Source organism: Leucopleurus acutus, assembly GCF_964270905.1.
Source record: "Leucopleurus acutus genome assembly, chromosome: 2".
NCBI lineage: Eukaryota > Metazoa > Chordata > Mammalia > Artiodactyla > Delphinidae > Leucopleurus > Leucopleurus acutus.
Window position 1 is genome coordinate 47,900,585 of NC_139143.1, and position 20,695 is coordinate 47,921,279.

General features: G+C 41.7%; 1 protein-coding gene across 5 annotated transcripts in view; it reads right to left on the minus strand.

Annotated features, from left to right (window-relative positions):
• LPGAT1 (lysophosphatidylglycerol acyltransferase 1) overlaps nt 1-20,695 on the minus strand; it is a 116,711-nt gene that overhangs the window by 55,701 nt on the left and 40,315 nt on the right. For 3 of the 5 annotated variants that reach the window (XM_082832659.1, XM_082832656.1, XM_082832657.1), the window contains one exon: nt 8,653-8,917. In XM_082832659.1, the coding sequence (XP_082688785.1) occupies nt 8,653-8,890 (238 nt within the window). In that variant the 5' untranslated portion in view covers nt 8,891-8,917. Of the gene's footprint in view, nt 1-8,652; nt 8,918-9,791; nt 9,979-19,382; nt 20,160-20,695 lie in introns of those variants that run through there. The other 2 variants (XM_082832658.1, XM_082832655.1) reach the window with 2 other exon arrangements.

Genomic DNA, 20,695 nt, shown 5'->3' on the forward strand with positions numbered 1-20,695 from the left:
AAAACAAGGAAGGCGTGGGCTCTTGGGTGAAGTGGAGAGCACAGGCCCATCTAAAGGAGGCGGTCATCACTCAGCTCCAGCAAACTGCTGCCAGATGTGAGAGCCCCACATAGCCAGATTTCTAATTTCTCAAGAGCTGGAAATCTTGGTTTTATCTTTCACGTTTTGGGAAATCCCCCTAATTTTGAAATGTTGGCAACTCATTAAAAGAAAAGTTGAAATACTGCGAAGGTCAAATAAAGCCCATCAGCTGCTGAATATGGCCACTAGTTTGCAAACTCTGAAAAGAAACTCTTGAAACTAGTTTGTAACAGATAAACTATAAATATACTATATTTAATAGAGATAATACACTTTTTATTTTACTAATATATATACTTAATATGTTTAATCATTATAATATACTATAAATATATTTTCAAAGTTTGGGGGCACTAATCATCCTTAAAGTTTTCAAGGTGGTCTATAGACCAGACCCTAGAGAGCAGTAGTAATGTTACATTTCATTCATATTCCTTACTCAAGTATCAAAGGTAACTCACTTCTTCCATTCATTTTGGTGACATTTTCTGACTGTAGCCAAGTGGAAACAGAGTGGATATCTTAACTATACTCCAGTGATAAGTATTCCAAGAATCAAAACAGTTTGAGAACCAAAACCCAAAACAGTTTAGGAGGAAAAAAACCTTGGGGAGGCTATTTCTTGCTTTTGGACAGACCTTAAAGAAAATTAATTATGTAATAAAGTTGGTCTCCATTTTATAATAATCAACTAGTAATGCATTAGGATGGAGACAGAGTTGACTGAATTATAATTACATAGTTGAATAAAAGTCTTATGTTGCACTTTCTGGCATGAACACAGTAGAGTTATAGACGTGAATCTTCCTGGAAAATATACATAGCAACAAGGAGAAAGAGGAAAAGAAAACCTCACAAAACTTTTCCAGCAAACCTAGGAGAAAAAGGAAAATATAAAAACTCCAAAATACATGAGATCTGACTGAGATCAAACAAAGCTGATATCAGACAGAATCTATATTGGGAGTGGCGAGCAGAGACAGAACGTGTGGCATGTGATGAGGAGGGCCCAATAATGGCAGATCTCAGAAAGCAACAGCAAAACCACACATTCTTAAGGAGAGGGATTTACACTGGCATGCTGTGGCTGTGTCCCTCCAGTCACAGCTGCAAAGGAAGGAGTGGGAAGTCCAGAATTGGTGGCAAAAAGCCTCCTAGACTCAGTCTGGTTTGGAGAGGCAGAGGACTTGTGGCAACACAGAGAACACACCCAGGCGCCATATGTAAAAAAAACTATCTCTGAGGCAGAAATCTGGAAATATACCTTGGCCCCACCCACACCTCCTACGAATAACAGGAAAATCCAATTCACTAAATCACAGGGAATAAAAATGTAACTGGCACAGCACTGACTTGGAGATACTATAAGAAAAATGGTAGAAACAAGCAGCATAACGTACCAGCTGTCAAACAATACTGCTAGAAAAACATTACAATGGAGAAGATAAAAACTATAACTAAATATTCTTGCATGAATTTAAGAAAATCAATGAAGCCACCCCACTATGAAGAAGCTCACAAAGCATAAATAAAATAAGAACTCAAGGAAGAACTGTCTAGACAACAGGAACAAAGGAAGCATGAATTGGCAGAACTCAAGGAAGAAACAGAAGAAAAAACAAAAGCATCACAGAAATGAAGAAGAAACTGAAAGCAGAACAAAGAGGCATTGCAGAAGACACAGTAAGAGACATTAAAGACAGAAACAAACAAATGAAAAAGTGTTTAAAAGGATTAAAGAGAAAATAATAAACCAAAAAGATATACAAAGGGAGATCCAACAGACATATAATTCGGGTCACCAAGAAAGAAAACCAAAATGATCAAACAAAATAAATATTTAAAGTTATAATTAAAGAAAAATTTCCTGAAATAAAAATAGATTTGAATCTACATATTAAAAGGCACACATGTGCCAGTATATCCTACACCACCATATCCTAGTAAAATTACTAAATATTAGAGACAAAGAGAGAATCTTTTGGGGCCAATAGGCAAAAAGATCAAATCATTAATCATGGGAAAAAATTCAAGTTGGCTTCACACATCTCTACAGCAACATTTAATGCCAGAATACATCTGCACAACACCTGTAAGATACTCAAGGAAAGAAAGAGTGAGCCAAGGATTTTATACCTGCTAAGCCATCCTAAGTGTAAAGCAACAAAAAGAAGTTCTGAAAATGCTGTAAGAATAATATTCCCATATTATTTTCATGACTCGTTATTGAGAAACTACCAGAGGATAAACTTTAACCAGCTGCAGGATAACTGGGAAAAATTTCTGCAAAAGTGCTTGGGTGAGCATTATATATATTTAACTGAAAGATTAAGACTAAAACAGAAAGAGATAAAGGTGATAAAGTAGAACACAAACATTATAGGCTATAACAATGTATAAATTCAAATAACAAAAATTGGGTGAAGGGAGAAAGGGAGCAGGAAGTATAATAAACTTACTGCTTACCTTGATGTAACAGCTGGGAGTCAATAGATAGCCTTAAAGCTCACAAATCAAGCAGTAGAAGTAAAAGCATACATAATAGTGCAAATGTAAATACAATTGTGAATACATACTATTCACTATTGACTGAAACTGGGTGATGCAGAAGAGAAAGGGGAAGAGAGAAGAGAGTATTTTAAAAGAATTTTACCTTTCTTCATAGAAAACAGCTAATAGTTGCTATGAATAGAGAACTAAAATATCTTATAAAGTAACTAATAAGACAAAAATACAAACCTTGCTAAATATCGAAAGAACAAAAAAGCAAAGAAAGACTACACAGTGAAAGACTTAACATTTATACAATTAAAAACACAAAATACAATGACAAATTGACTCATAAAGCAAAACCTATCTCCATGCTGATTTAGAGATCTATCTAAATCAAAATAATTTAAATAGTTTGAAAACAAAAGGATGGGCAAAGATATACACGGCAAATGTAAAAAAAAAGAAAGTAAGAATTATTTGACCCAGCTCTTTCTGACTCCAGAATCTGAAGTCTTACCTATAAACAAAAACTGCAAATAACGTTTCATGTGCTTCTGTAATAGTGCATGTATACGGTATGTGTACATGAATGAATATGCCTTATATATTTTTAAAAACTATAACAAATTACTCAATTATATACAGTTTTTGAAATAAGACTAGATATCAAATTTCTGAGTTTAAAGAATTTAGTAATATTTATCTTTAATGGTATATAAAAATTTTTCCATATAAAAATGGTAATGGTATATAAATGGTATATAAAATTTTTTCCATATAAAAATCAAAACACTACTGAAAACTCCTCACCTGGATTTATGTCAAGAAAAGCTGTCGATCTAAAAGCATGCAGTAACTCCTTATTCTATGACAATCTACTGTCAAGCACTCAAATACTAAAATTTGAGTTGTTCTCTGAATCTTAAGGAAGTGGCATTTTATGAAATTTATAGTATACTACAAATTATTCTGTTGAAGCAACAATTTTTTTTAAACCTCTTGCAGAAAGCCACAGCTATAATATTGCTTTCAGGTGTTAAAGATCTGTAGCTTCAGAAAGAGATTTCATGCCTCAGAAACAAAAATATGGGTAGTAAAAATTAAGAAACATTCTAGGAATATTATATAAAGGTCAATAACGTCTCTATAAATACAAAAATACACTTGTGGCAGCATCAACTCAGTTAATGCATAAGAGGAAGTAATTGTGAAATCTGTTTCAATTTCAACATCAATAATAAAAGGGGGGATAATAATAGTATCAACCTGATAAGACTGTTGTGAGCATTAAATGACTGAAACGCTTAGCACACTGCTTGGCTTATATTGCAATAAATGTTAGCTAATATTATCATCACAAAGATATAAATTTCAAACTGATGTATTATTCAAATCTTTTAAATCTATTATAATTGCTGATGATAGAATTAGCCCCAAAGAGAAATATTTCCCTAATGGAAAAAAAAAAAGAATGTAAAGCTGCTCCTTTCCTAAATGCCCTACTCCCTCTCTGCTACCACCTACCCCTGGGGTGAGATCAGGAGCCCTTCCTCTTTCATCCCATGGTACATCTCCATTAGAGCATTTTATCAGGATGTGTTCATTGTTGTTGGCACTGTCTTCCCCACCAAGGCTACTGTGAACTCCTTAAAGTCAGTGATTATGTCTTTATGCATCTCAACACCTCCAGGGCACCTGTTCCCACACATAATATAAGCTCAATTAAGGTGTGTTAAATTAACAAATGTGGTATTGTAGGTATTTTGTGTGTGTGTGCATGCACGTGTGTGAAAAACATGATCCAGTTCAGGGTTTATATTCTGTGGATTGCAATGATCTTGATTACAGACTGAGCTGCCTTAGCTACCTACCTTCCTGAAAGGTCTGTTATCAAGATCAGGAAGGCAGGCAGCTAAGGCAGCTCAGCTGGGACCAAGAATGAAAGAAGGGATCGTTCAAGAAATATTTAGACACTTACAGAGTACCCTGTGAGCACCAGGCAATGAACCGGGCTCTAGGGTTGTAAAGAAGACCACATCTCTGTCTACAGAGAGCTCACAGCCCGGTGGGCACGGAGCAGGTAAGGATCTCCCTCCTACTAGTTAAGTAGAGATGCTAAAGTTAAGGCTAGATCAAGACAGCTGATGCCCAGAATTCTCCTAAATTTCAGTGCTCTTTCCACGAAAACAATGCCTTTCAAATGTTGACAGGCTCATAGTAAAAAATGTACTCTGTAGCACTACCCAGTACAGACACGTACACTTCTGATATTTTCTATTTAATTATTTTCTATTTCACTTTTTTAAAATGTTCATCTTGACACATTAAATTGGTTTATGACTCAAAGGTGGAAAAATACTGCTCTAGAAGATATATTTTAAAACTCTCTCTAAAATGTCAAAGTCAGATATAATTCCTAATAATTAATTTTTCTCACACAACGAATGTCCCAGCAAAAAAAATAAAACACTATCAAATAACCCCCAAAGACTAACACAGAGCCATGACAGCTGTCACCTGGGGAGTGGGAGGAAGCTAAACCTAATCTCCATCAGCTTTCTCTAAAGTAAATACCCGATCTAAGGGAAACAGCTATTGCTAAGCAAAAACAGGGTGCTTGGTGGCAAGTCCCCTGGCACCTCAGCTCTCTTCCAGCCAGACTGTGGCCCAAAAGACTCTCGTCATTCTACACAAGAAATTCTGGAGCTTCCACTTACATTGAATATTTTTAAATTATTTTGTGTAAGAGACTTTAATTAAATGTGTTTGGATGGGGAACAATGAATTTATTAAAATAAGTGAATGAAAATCAAAATAAACGTCTTATTTTAACAAAATCTCTCACTGATATTTGCCAATCTTCACTTAAACTGAGGGTAGGGGAGTGTACTGATTTATCCCAGATCTGAATGAAGCATGTAGAAGTGAATCGTTAATTAAGGTAATAGGTTTTTTTGGTTTGCTCTTGAAATAAGACAGCAAGGCAGTATACAACTTTTCCTCAACATAAGATGCTTATACAGCACTTCCCACTAAAGGAAATATGATAACAACAATCATCACTACCTAGCTGCATATTAGAGATTAAGAAACCCCAACATTCTCAGTTATTTCAAGAAATGTATTCCCCTGAACAGATGTAAAGTCAGAAACACGCAGAAAGACCAGAAAATCCCTTTCCCTCCTCTGTGTCCACAGACAGTACTCCAGCTCTGAGAACGCAGATTAAGTATAAGAACGTTCAGTCAAGTTCTTGGGCTTACTAGCCTCACCATTCCCCATCCAAGAAGCATGTCTGAGTTTAAAGGACTCATTTTTTGTGACATTTGCCTCAAATTAAAGGACAATTTTATAAAACTTTAATATATCTTCCTGTCCTCCCCAAAAGAAATCTGTTTAGAACTATGTTGAGAAAAATATTCTTTTATAAAGATAAAATGCATTTTTTTCTAAGAAAAAGGAGAATGTCATACCTATTATTTATCAGCTCCATCCAGTAGAACTTTCTGTGATGATGGAAGTGTTCTATTATCTCACTGTCCAATACGGTAGCCACTAGCCACCAATACCGAGCACTTGGAATGTGACTGGTGTGGCTGAGAAACTGAGTTTTAAATTTATTTCATTTTAATAAATTTAAATTTAAATAGCCATATATGGCTGGCAGCTACCATTTGGGGCAGTGTAGATTAGATAATCAACTTAAGTCCTCAGCAGCAAAGCTGAGTAATTGACTTACCTTAGACAGAATGACACAATTTGAAAATATATTCTATACCGATATTCAATTTTCAGCTTCCTAATTAATATTTAGTTAACTAACATTTAAGGTTTCCTCAGAAGTGGCTTTTCAACAAAGTTTGGCAATTTTTATTCTAGAACGTGAACACACTAGATCTGCTGAGCAGGATTCCTTTGGCAACGTTCAATTTTCCATCTGTGAAACTTAAGCACAGGGAAAGGGGAAAAAAAACAACTTAGGCCCACCCTCCTCTTGATACAAAGGTAAGAAATAAAACACATAATCTATACAAAGCCTAATACAACCTCCTAGACCCTTCTGGGAACATCTGCTCACCAACCCTTGCTTATGTTTGCTTCTTTAGACCCAGTGGTGGCTTTCAACAAAAGTCATTCCTACATTGTTTGACCTTTTGACTGTGCTCTGTTATGACCAGACCCTCTAGAAGTATTCTGCTTATAGAAAGACCATTTAAAATGTACATACTAAAATACCCTATATTTAAATGAGACCAACTGATCAAATGGTCAAAAAGTAGTAGCTTGAAGAAGAGCAGATGCTTCAGAGAGACTAAAATATGCAGATCATGCCAAGACCACCTTCCAAGCAGGTAGCAAAAGAAAATGCGTAGTTCTATAGGCAGCAAGGAAGAGACTCCCCAAGAAAATATGCTTAAAAATACACTGCAGCCTTGCTGTGGCCATAGGATAACTAACTATAACTTCAATCAGCACCACTGCACTCCTTACAATCTCAAGGTAAATGCCAAAATATTTTTTTCAAGCTTCTCATCATGCTAATACTTATACGCAAATATTCCACAAACACACACACAGGCACAAGTGTTTCAGTAATTTCATTATTTTTAAGTAGAGTGAACTTCTAGAACTTGTATCTAAAAATACTATGAGCTCATTTAAAACAAGCAAACTTAAGTATACTGTGCAAAGAACAAAGCCACTCATACCGCATAGCATACTGGGGAAAGCTCAGACTATACAGAGCAAAGCAATTCTATGACAGCAGTGCAGTTCAGGTAAGAATTCAACACCATAGATGAAAACTTAATTTTTTTTCTCTCCCACTACTACTGCTACACCAGGTCCCAAAAAAAGGACTCAAAGTTCACCTACTGTATCTAAAGAGCATTGGGATCTCAACAAGACACATAACAAAGAAGCAATGCCTACACTATTCCCCAGGCTTCAGGTCTTGCAGAATAATAAATGGCATTGACAGAAGGAGAAAAGGCTTCATCTGGGGCAACTAAGAGCGCTCTGATCTAGCAAGAGACTGTCAGACTCCATAAAAGCTGTGTGCTGTCAGTGCCCTCACATGTGTGGATAAAATCTGGAGATGTAGCCTGGGCAGGAAAGAGGGAGACAGAAAATTTTCAATGGGGAACTGCAGTGCAGTTCCACCCTAAGAGTACCCTCCTCACTCTTCCAAGATACGACCTACAGCACCTGCGGCACTATCTCTAAGGAGCTTATCAGCTATAGAATTCTATGATAAAGTCTCAATGTCTAAGACAAATGCCAGAAACCTCAGTGCCTTTTTCTTTATCCTAATTCTTAGAGGAAAAAAGTCAAATAAATATAATAAACAATACAGAATTTTCACAGCAGGGGCATAAGTTCTCAAAGCACGTAAGGCTTATAAACAGAAAATAAACACTACTTATTCGGTTCTTTAAAAGTTCGCTTCAGAATAGAATTAATAAAAATCTACTAAAAGACACTTAGAAGATAAATTAGCTTAACAGGGATAAAACTTAATTTCTTATACTTAATATTCTAATATAGAATTATGAGATAAAACATAGATTCTAGTAAACAAAAGAAACACGTAACAGAAAAGAAAGCCATTTTTTGCTTGGCTTCAAATGTGAACACAGTACGACCCACTGAAAAAACTTATTAAACTATCTTAGCACAAATGGGGCTCAGTACTTTTTCTTAATGCCTAATGATCATGGGCTAAATATCTCACCTCTTCATTTTCCAAGCCCTGAAGCCTATAAAACTCACTCCTACTCCTCTAGGAGAGCTTTCACATACTGGTTTTAATAGACGTCAATCATTTTAAAACATTATTTAAGGAATTTATCAATATATAATTACGAAATTATACTTCTGAAAATATCATTCTTCCTAAATTAGGATTCTGGAAAAAAACAACTCAATAGAATTGTTTTCTATTTATTTTTTCAATAGTCAAAGCATCTTCCACCCAAAGTGTAATATATATATATATTTTTTTAAATCATGGCTCCTGACTTAAGCATAACATTACAAAATTTTTAATATGCATTAAAAAAGTGCTCTCACTCTTACCTGTATATCCAGCATACCATCCCCAAGAAGCCACCATTCCTAAAAGCCATTTGTACATGATTCCTTCAATATACCAGAACCGCTTACTGTCCAGCAGTCGAAGGGGCTGAAGCACAATTACATAGCAGATGTAGGAGGAAATAGCAACCAGGTTGTTGGCGACCATGAAGGCAAATCTCATCAGGGCTTTCACCAAGATCCAGCCCAGCCACGGAGCTTCTTCCAAAGTCACAGCCATTCTCACATTGGAGACTGTCCTGTCCTTCTGAGATGAAAAGAAAATTCATTTAAAAAGGAAAATGGATTAAACACATCTAGATAGTCACCAACAGAGAAATCACCTCCAGCACAAAAATAAATGAAAAAATCGAGGGTCTAAGCTTTCCTAGTGTATTACCTCGGCGATCTGTCCGGGAAATTCCAGAGGGGGACAGAGAGCAAGGGAGGAGGAGCCGCACAAGGTCAAGGGAGCTGTTCACGGAGGCACAGCTATGTCATAATATATTTAGCAAATGATAACACTATTCCCACCAACTAATCTGTGGCGGGCCCGCACCGCGTCTGACTGCAGTCTTCTGTTGGACTTTAACGAAGAAAAATAGACCCACTTGCTTCACACACGCTCAGTTATCTCCAAACTGACGATACGAGTGAAAAGAAGACTAAAACGGGGACCTCTAGATCAAATCTCCCAGACACTGCGACCTCGGTACCCTCACCACGACCCTTCCTGCACTGATTCATTCCTTCAAAAGGTCTCTCGCGTTAGCAAAAAGAGTTAAGTTAAAATTGTTCATTTGCGGCAAATCGGGTCTTGTGTTCCTTTTTTTTTTTTTTTACAGAAAAAAAGGGGGGCGGCAGAAAAGAAGGCAAAGGGTGAGAGGAAGAAAGTGGGCGATAATAAGGAAAAAGGATTAAGGACAGGAGTAGGGGGAGGGGAGCAATAGCAGAAGGAGGTGGAGGCAAAGGGCCAGGGATGAGGAGCACCGTCCCCGACCAGAGGGCAGGGAAACCAGGGATGATGAAAGAAGCAGGGAAGAGGAGGCGACGGCAGAGCTCAGGGGGCGGGTGGGGCCCGCCGCGATTTCCGCGATGTGGAAGCGTTAGGGCGGCGGTCTCGGCCCGCGCGCCGGGCTCACCTCGGCGGGCGCGGGCGGCGGGCGGTGGAGCGCGGGAGACGGTGGGGCCGGGGGTCGGCGGCCCGGGACGCGGTGCTGCGCGGCGGCGGCGGCGGGTGTCCCCGGCCGAGGAGTCGCGGTCATGGACCCGGCAGCGGCGGCCGAGGCGCGGCGCGAGCGGGCGCGCGGACGCCCTACTCCCCTCGCGGCTGCCTGCGGACAGAGGGACGGCGGGGACTCAGAGGCCAGACCTGTCACCGGGGCGGGTCCCGGGGAGGCGGGCGGATGCCCAGCACCCCCGCCTCCTTCTTGGGGCCTACCGCGCTCTCGTCCCTCATGCCGCTGCCGCCGCCGCCGCCGCCGCCGCCTCCTCCCCGGGCCACGCGACTACGACACCCCTTCCCCGGCCCCCCAGCGCCTCCCCGGGCCCAGCCCGCTGCAGCCCCGTGGCCTGAGCCCACCGAGCCTGGGGTTACCTCGGGCTGGCCCGGCCCCGGCTGGGGCTACGGGAGCCAGAGGAGCCGGAAGAATGCATGGCAGGCGGAAGGAGGAGCGGCGGGGCCCGGCCCCGCTCCGGCTGCGGCGCGCCCCGCGCCCCGTCCACGGCGGTGCCGAGACTCGATCCCCAGGGCCCAGCCGCGTTCGCCGGGGCTGACGGGGAGGGGCGGCGGGGAGGAAGCGGCGGGAGTCGGGACTGCTGCAGAGCCGCCGCCAGAGCGCCCTCTAATGAAGGCGCGGCCGCCGTCGTCCGCCTGCTCAACTCGCCGCCTGCGCTGCCGGCGCCGCCGGCGCCAGGGATCCCGCTGTCCGCGTATCGAGGCCCTTGGGGCTGCCTGGCCCCTAGGCCGGGACTTGGCTCAGCCCGGGACCGAGGAAGAGGGCCACTCGGAAAGATCTAGGAATGAGCACCAATCCTTACACCACACGAGTGATTTGGTCCAAATTGAGAGCCGCTTTTTAGCCAAAACAGCCGTTTTTCATTGTTAAGGCTTTCTCTCCTGACAAACGCGATCGCTGCCCAAACTGGAAAGCTGTCTCCTTGAAGACTGAATGTCCTCTTTTCTTTCCTAATGAAACCCAGTTGCTCTCATGGCTTTTCTTCTGAATCTCCCCAGAGTATTAAGGTCTAGAGTTTAAAATCAATTCATGTTAAGTGCCAGAACTCTTGTTCCTGGAAAGCACCTGGAAGCACATTAATGACAATTATGATGCCCCATCCATTCTCTCGCCCCCTCCGCCCCCAAAAGAATCCAGTGGGAATGAGCGGTCCACACAGAGACACTGAAATTTAGTTAGTCAAGGAGGGAAAAGCACGTAGGCAGTGACAGTCATTGAGTAAGTGCTCAAAATTTTGTGGCCATAAGTACCCCGGACAGGCCTGGTTATTCCCGAGGTACTGTAGCTGCATTCTGTTTCAAAGGTTGGACCACCAGAAGAAAAATAGAGAAATAGTCCAATGGCCTGCCCACCTGAACATTCTCATATGGCCTACCTAAATTTCAGTATTAAAAAAAAAAAACTTATAAAATCTTGTTATATCCCTTAAATGGGGGTGCGCATTTTTTTGTGTTCCTAGTGAACTGCCATGTTTAACTCAGAATGCCACTTATTCCGCCTATAAAATGTTTATCACTGTGTTTGTTTTGGACTCTCAACGACTTCTCTCTCTCTCTCTCTCTCTCTCTCTCTCTCTCTCTCTCAACCCTTAACTTCAGCTCCTCTTTGGCTCACAGATGAAGAAAAGAAAACTCGCCTTACGAACATGTGAAAGAATATATTCTATTTCTATTCCCTTGGGTGATGAGGAAATATGAAAGCACAGAGCCTGGCTGAAATAATTTATTAGATTTCTTTCCATTTATTATTCATTTGTTTTTATTTATATATGTTGCTTATCTATTTCACCAATATTATATTCTAACTGTACAGGGCATAAAAAGGCACAGACCTTGTCAGAGATCTTTCTATAGAAGATCAAATGATGTATAGCAATGGAAAAGTTAAATATGACCTTTCTATTCCTTGCATTTCCTCTGAGAATTTAGGTGCCAGGCAATAGAATCTTTAAATAAATCTCATGAGAGAAATAATATATGTACTGTAGATTATTGTTTAAAATATATCATTATACTCTTAAGTGGGTAAGACAGGTAAGGCATATATTCTTCCAAGAATCAAGAATAAACTCCCCTAAGATTCCATTAGGTCCATCCCATTCAGCATTCCTCACATACTGGCAAACACTGGCTGACACCTGGAGAGAGATAACCTACCATGTGATCTGTACCCGGTTCCTGGATCACAGAGCATCTGCCAGAACTTCAGATACTCCAGCACTTGCTGAGTTGGAATTAGTACCAATCAGTCATGCCCAGAAAAGGGCCAGAGGTTGGGCAAGACCTTGCGCAGTGGGTGTCAAACTTCAGCATGCAAAACATCACTACAAAAAAGATTCTTGGACCTCATACCAGAAAATTTTAATACTCTAGGTCCAGAGGGGCCTGAGAACGTGCTTTTTAAAAAGTGTCATAGGTGGCTCTGATGCAGGAAGGGTATACAGACCATGCTTTAAGAAACTCTGACCTAGAGGTATCCTGAGATAATCACATCCTTTCCTTGACCCTTCATGATTTTAACTCATTTAATCATATCTGTTCTCATCTGTATTAGTTTGCTAGGGCTGCCATAACAATATACCACAAACTGGGTGGCTTAAACAACAGAAATTTATTTTCTCACGGTTCTGGAGGCTGGAAGTCCAAGATGAAGGTGTTGGCAGGGTTTGTTTCTTCTAAGGCCTCTTGCCTTGGCTTGTGGATGACCATCTTCTCCTTGTGACTTCGCGTAGTCATCTGTCTGTGCATGCAGGTGTCTGGTGTCTGTCTCTGTGTCCCAATCTCTTCTTACAAGGACACCAGTCACACTGATTAGCACCCACCCTAGTGACCCCATTTAATTTAATTACCTCTTTAAAGGTCCTATCTCCAAATAGAGCCACATTCTGAGGTACTTAGGGTTATGATTTTAGTATATGAATTTTAGGGGGACACAATTCAACCATAACATCATCCTTCTACTGTTTACACTGCAGAATTCTGCCATTTCAGTAGCTTTTTATGGGAGAGATGTGGAAACCCTAATCTTGAATCTTTCAGCTAGTCCGCTCTTGACTGGCTCCAACTTCATTAGACTTATCTTCAAGCTAAGCACATCGTGTTTCAGGTGTAGGTATGTCCTGTTTCATTGCCCAGGATGAATGAGAGGGCTTATCTTTTTAACTTTCTTGACCACAGCAGCGTGTTCAGTTTCCAGACAATTCAGTGCCTACCATGGATAAGGAACTGCATTTGGTCTAGCTTCTTCAGGGAACAATTGTTCAGGGAACAATTTCAGATGACGCTTATATTTATTTCTTGTATTTCAGAGTTCATTCAAGATATATGTTTTGTATTCTTTTACCTTACATATAATACCTCCCTCTTGCCTATATGGTTTTTTTGCCCCGCCAGCTTTCAATTTACTGAGACAGCCTCCTGAGATTTTTCTGTAGCTTATTTTCACAATACCACAGGCAGACAGATGCATATATGCTCTGAACGACTGTAACAAGAAGGTTGGGATGGCCAGTTGTTCAGGGTAGAAGATCTATAGAAAGCAAGGGCCTTCTTCAATGACTAACTAGCCTCCAGTCCCCTATCCAACTACCTTAGAGCCAGGTTTATCAAAACACAAACATAAATTAAGAATTTTGCCATCTTCCTATAGTACAGCCCAATAGGGGAAGAAGGAAAACAAGGAGACCCCACCCTATAGCCACAAGACTTATAGTTTCAGTTTCAAAAGCCCACATTTGAATCACAAGAGGATGGTCCTTTGAAAGAGAAATATGACTTCTCGCATTTCCAGGAGTCTCCAGACATTTTAAAACAATCTAACCACAACACCTGAGAAGGTTTAATTCCACCCATCTGGTCCACATACATCCAACAAATTAGGTTATAACCAGGGAGGAGCTCCCTTGGGCAGAAGAATCCTCCTGGGCTCTCTCTTTTTCCTGGTGGCAATTATAAAAACATTTCACCTACCTTTACCGGGTTCTGCACTAAAGCGCCAATGAAATATTTCCTCTCCAGGGGAAACCCAACCAGCAGTTTTATAAACATGCAATGACTTGATACCGGCCTCCCACATCACTAGAAACAGTTGCAACCTAGAAATTAGCACCCCAGACAGTCATGCATTCTGACTGTCGTCAGCTTTAACTTCAAACAAAAAGGGAGATATATATATATACCTAAATATATATAAATATATGAAATATATAGTTTTCTTCTATATTAGTATCCATAATCATTTTACATAAAATATGTTAGGACTTATAACCTTAAAATTTTTTAGACAAGACTTGACTACAGCTTTATTTAAGCCATTTCAGCAACTCTTGTTATTAACAAGGTTGACCCTAAACAGTTTTGTGAAGTAAACAATTCTCTCTTCTTCTCTATGTCCCTCTCTTCTTCGACTAATTTCCCTTTTCCCCTCTTGATACTGAAATGGTACCTAGTTTCCAAGGGGCACCGAAGACCCCACCTAAGACCTCCACCCCCAACAGACAACACTCTTTAAGCTAGAACCTTCTTTCTCACCTATCCAACATTGCATTTCCTTAGTTCAGCCCAGTCTTTCCTGCCTAGTGTGGTAAACTAATCCCTGCTGAGTTGCTAATGGCTAAAACCCACATTCCCTCTTCCTGAAGTATTAACATTTTATGAAGGACTTCCTTAAAAGCATTTCTGTCAGTAGATTCCCAGGTACTGTAGTGGAGAAGTATTCTTGTAAGATATTTTGGAGAGGCTATTTCAGCAAGTTCCTTCGCTGACAGAACCTACGAAATCATGTAGTACCCCTAAGAATAAGACAAATTCAGATTTAAAATTGTCTTTTCCTAACATAATAACTAAAATAATGACATGTTGTTGATGATTATGTTAAAATAGTAATAATAGCGGACACTTATTGATCACTTTGAACACTGCAGGCCCTGTTCTCAGTGCTTGCTTTCCATGCATCAACTCATTCATTCTTCACGAAGACCTTATAAGGCCCTACATTTTACTGGTGTAGAGATTAAGTGATCTACCCCAGGTCACTCAGCCAGCAAGTGGCAGGGCTGCGACTGGATTCCCAGTTCTCAGGCTCCAGAGCCCATTCTTCTGACCACAAACTACAGTGCCTCTCTAGGAGGGGCTGGTAGAAAAGCCACTCTCCACCAGAAGGGTGAGAGAAAGAGAGAGAGATTGAGAGGAAGTTTCAGAGGATGCTACTCTTCTCCAGCCTCATCTCTTATCACTCCCTTCTCACACCGTCTTGAAAGGATGCACTGTGCAACTTCACACATACAAGCTCATGTATTTTTTTGTTCATGCTTTTCCCTTCTCTGTGTTTTTTTTGGGTGGTGGTGGTGCCGCACTACACAGTTTGTGGGACCTTAGTTCCCTGACCAGGGATCAAACCAAGGTTCCCGGCAGTGGAAGCGTGGAATCCTAACCAGTGGAAGCATGGAATTCCCCACCAGGGAATTTCTCCTCTCTGTGTCTTTTTGATTCTACTCATCTTCGTGGTCCAGCTAAGATATCAAAGGATCCATACCCCCAGCCCCACCCCCAGAATTCATTCTTCCTCTGTGTGCATTCTTATATCCCAGTGCTTACCATACTGTAACAGGCTTGGATGTTTTACATTTCAGGTTCTCTGCTAAAATTAGAGGTTCCATATCACCTGTCTTTCTCATTTTTTTCCAATGTCTAGCTTAGTGCCTTATATCTGGTAGGAAAAAACATTGAATTCAATGTTTACTTAATTTATTCAGACTAAATCATTTCATTTTCTTAAGTTGACAGTAGGATACCTTGAATGGTGACATCATCATCATTGTCATCATCACCATCATTATCCAAACCATAGCCAGAAGCAATAAATGTTGCTAATACTTCATCTTAAAATGTATTTCAACCTTTTAAAAATGATTGTTTCGGGCTTCCCTGGTAGCGCAGTGGTTAAGAATCCATCTGCCAATGCGGGGGACACGGGTTCGAGCCCTGGTCCGGGAAGATCCCACATGCCATGGAGCAACCAAGTCCGTGCGGCACAACTACTGAGCCTGAGCTCTAGGGCCCGCGAGCCACAACTACTGAAGCCCACGCACCTAGAGCCCGAGCTCCGCAACAAGAGAAGCCACCGCAATGAGAAGCCCACGCACCACAACGAAGAACAGCCCCTGCTCTCTGCAGCTAGAGAGAGCCCGGGCACAGCAACGAAGACCCAACACAGCCACAAAAAAAAAAAAAGATTGTTTCAGTGGCTAGAAGCACCTCAGCTGAATCACTAATTGTACAAAATAATATTACCCCCTTTTATTATTAAAATATCTTCCTTCCTCATTCTCAAGCTATCATCTACTCCCAATCCATCCTAGATGATGTGGTTGTAGTATTTGGCTTAAAGTACCATTTTTAACATTTTATTTTCCTGCTCAAGTTTTGACATTGCTTTTCCACGTCCTAGCAAATCAAGTGTGACTCTCTCTGTCTGGTTTACTTCAGGACCTCAACACCAGATTCCTCACTCATTATCCTAGAGTTTATCAACCAACGGGCCATGCACGCTGCTGTGTCTCAGTGAGGTTCCCAAGGCAGAGCTTGGCACTCTAGGGTACAAACTGGTGGCCTCCATTTACCCCAACCTATTTTCACCCTTGTCAATGACTGCGGTGAAATGAAAGGCTGGGAAACATTGTCAAATTCTACTTCAGTTCTCATTTACTTCCTAACCAGCCTCCTCTACTTTTTTTTTTTTTTTTTTTTTTGCGGTATGTGGGCCTCTCACTGTTGTGGCCTCTCCCGTGTGCTCCAGACGCGCAGGCTCAGCGGCCATGGCTCACGGGCCCAGCCACTCCGCGGCATGTGGGATCTTCCCAGACCGGGGCACGAACCCGTGTCCCCTGCAACGGCAGGCGGACTCTCAACCACTGCGCCACCAGGGAAGCCCAGCCTTCTCTACTTTTAAACAAACACATTCCGTAGCTTTGCTTTGGCTATTCCCCTACCTGGAAAGCCATCCTTCTTTCTCTCTGACCATCTTTTAACAACCACGGGAAGGCTGTCTTCTTGTCCGGGACTACAGAGTCCCTTCTCTGAATAACTACTGCATTTATATAGAGAGCACCCCACAGTTTTGACTTAATTCTTTGCTCTCACACATCCCTTCTGCATGCTTGTTGCAGTGGATAGCACAATTACCTGCCTGATTCTGAGCCTGCAGTACAGGGAGGTCTCGGCATATAAACTGTACAGATTGAGAAGTTCCAGGTGCATAATTTCACATTACCCCACTCAGACTGCAAACAAGTTCCAGCCCCTCCTTCTCACTTCTTTCTCTGATGGTCCTTCAGTAGCTTGATCCTTTCAATCATTCTGTCCTTCCACAGTCCATCCTCCGGTTTAAAGCCAAAGCTACTTTTTTCAGCCTCTCTAGACCCTCAGAAAAGTTAGGTCTTTTCAGGGTCCTGGATTCTGCTTAGCTTCCAGACAAAACTGTTCTCCTTACAGTTAACCTGAATTCCACCTTGGCAATTTCCCTGGACTGTGTCCACAGAATTTCCCAGCACTGACTTCTTTCTGGAAAGAGTACCCTATCTGCTTTGTACTAGCTTCTTCTCCCTTTCCTCTGACCTCATATTTATCCTCAGGAGATCCCATGGAATCACATGTCTGAAGCTTTCTTTCACAATTCCAAGTCCTACCATTGACAACAGACTCCTAACTTGTCTGGAAGCTTTTAACTCGTAAGTATCCAATGTTTGTGGGGTTTCCCACAAATTAAAAAAAAAAGAAAAAACAACACTGCAGCATCTTTGTTCTGGCATTGGGGTGGTGAAATTTAGTGATATTTGCTAAGGAAGGGGAATTCCCCTGTAGAAGAGGAACACAGGATAATTTCACTTATGAACAGAGGAAAGAAGGTATGGGGAAGTTACATGGCTTGTTCATCCCAGAGAGCACCAGAGACAGCTGCTGTGGTCTTAAGGCGACCAACTCTTGATTTACCTAGGACTTTCATCATTTTAGCACTCAAAGTCCCACAGCCCAGGAAACCACTCAGTCCTGGCAAATGGTTGGTGACCCTCTATGGTGTCCTGGGTCCCCATGCAGTCCCTTAGCCAGGTTACAGAGGTCCAGCTTCCCTGCCCAGCTTACCTTTTCTCTGCTACACCTGCTCTCTGACGATTTGATGCATCAGAAGTTAACAAGCCATTCAGGTCTAATAGCGTGTTTAATGTTTCCTCTAAAGCGTTATTACTTGTCCTTATCTGGGTTAAATTTCCCCTCTTATTCAAGTCTTCAGCAGTGCAGCTTGGCTCTTTCCGAAGTTCTCATCAGCTTAAATCATAAGGGGTTTGAGCAGAAATTTTCACCCTGCTCCTTTTCAAACTGTGTGTTTAAGATTGATTTGTCATCTTGGGGACTGAGCCTGTTGGCTGAGACTGTCGTAATGAAAATCATGCCACCTTGCATTTCCCCAGTGCCTTGCAGTCAACAAAGTGCGCTCTCTCTCTCTCTCTCTCTCTCTCTCACACACACACACACACACACACACACACACACACACACACACACACCCACACACACACCCCTTGCTTCGTGTTACCAATAACCCCCTGAGGTAGGCAGGTACTTACTGGTTGAAAGAAGTAAATAGGGTAAGGAAATAATTTCTTTACAAGTGGTTTTCTCTTGAAATGTCTTTAAGAAACAGTTTATAAAACATGCTTTCAAATCCTTTGTTTCTCTTAACTTCTGTCTTCAAAGCATAAAGATCTAAATTATTAAGAATCTAAATTATTAAGAATCAGCTACCGGCAACCACACAGCCTGGAGAAACCCCAGAGTAGGGCTGGGGGGATCCCAGTTCCTCCCTCCCAGCACAGCCAGCCGCAGGCCCTGGAGGGAGGGTCCCACCCTCCATCACCCCAAAACGTGGCAGGCCCTGCCTCTCTACTTCCTCTCACCTAGAACATTATTTCTATGGGGAAATGCAAACCCACATGCTCTTGAAAGAGAACCTGATTGTAAATTGGGAACCGTTGACAAAGAATCCCTCATCTCTTGGTTTCCTATTATGAGGTCTTCTCAGCACAAGCTCCTGTTTTAAGTACTGTGAATTAAACAGGGCTATCGGCAAAAGAGTGAGGCTAAAATGCTGCCTCTTCAAGTGTTAGGGGGAACACTGACCGAAACCGCCCACCCTGGCCAGGCAAAGACAGTAGCAATTTGCATGAATTATTTTACGACAGGAGATCCTGGTAAGGAACACGGTACTAACAAGCCACCACCAACCAGAAGAATACGGGAAAGGTCAAAAGGAGAGAGGAGACGCCAGTCCACATGTCCTACCAACCTCCCAGAATCCTCCTGGCTGGAATCCATCTTGGCTGAGTGGTTGCACACGCCACCAGGAAGGACCCTGAGTCAGAATGGCTGGCCAGAGACAACCCGGAAATTAATCCCATCACCATAAAACCCGACACTGCGAGCCACTTGAACCCACCCTTACCCTCCTGCTCTCCGCCTGGTCGCCTCTTCCCGATAGTCTCTTGCTTTGTCAGTAAGTGTGTCTCCTCGGACAATTCATTTCCAAGTGTTAGACAAGAGCCCACTCTCAGGCCCTGGAAGGGGTCCCCCTTCCTGCAACAAAAGGATGGGATTTTTAAAGTTTGGAGCCACTCAACTTACAGTAATTCTATAGTTTAAGTTCTTACATGAGGTTTTGGTAAACCTTCAGCAACTCCACGTCATGTTGAATTGAATGACATTCTTCTGAAAATGTACCTACTCTATTTCAATGGTTTTAAATATGCCTAATCATGAGAAACATCTGCAGTTCTTTTTAATTTGAGACTTTAGTGTATATAATCATCTCCTGGAGAGCTTGTTAAAATGTGGATTCCTGGGCCTCATCCCAAAGATTCTGATTCAGTCTGTCTGGGGTGGGGTCTGGGGATCTTCAGCATTAAAAAGCATCTTCACGTGATCTGAGGCAGGTGCTCTGAAGGTCCCTATAAACCTTGCTATTTACTGTGTGGGCTGCCAACATCGGTGTCACCTGGGATGGATTAGAAATGCAAAATCTCAGGCTCCGCCCTGATCTTCTGAATCAGAATCTGCATTTTAATAAGATTTCCAAGTGGTTTGTGTGTACATAACATTTGATAAGCAGTGCACTACAATACAACGAACAACATCACATCACCTCAAAACTTGAAACCAAGTGAGAGCTATCAATGGATAACCTGGAGCAAGCCTTCTTCCATGGGGGCCTCTAATGTGTACTCAACAAATATTCATTAGATGAATATATTTCCATGGAATAGGTACCATGGGAGTCCCATTGTGTAGACTAACTTGCATTGACAAAATCATGAATGAACGAGAGGTCTAGATAAGTGTTTGAGTATATAAACAAGACTTTTTTAATGTATTAATCAACAAGTGTTTACTTATTAGGTGTTTTCCATGTGCCCAGAATTTTGCTTATCCCATTCTATTTGGGGGAAAGAAAGATAATATAGAAAATACTTATAGAAGATAATGAAATGCCTCGACGCTATGTGGACATTTGATGTTTGCAATTGGAGTTCTAACAAGGGGAAAGTATACTGACTGGAAGAGTCAGTGGAACCTCCATGGAGGAGGAGGTGAGCGGGTGGGTAAAGTATGGGAGGTGTTACGGAAGCAGACAGGAGGCCTTCCCAAGAAGGAAAGAGAGCAAGGAGAGTAAAACTTAAAATGAGCTTGATTTGTCTGGGAGACAGAGACGTGAACTGCCCTATTACGGCAAAGGTTTTAGGGGAGTGAAGGACGGAAAAC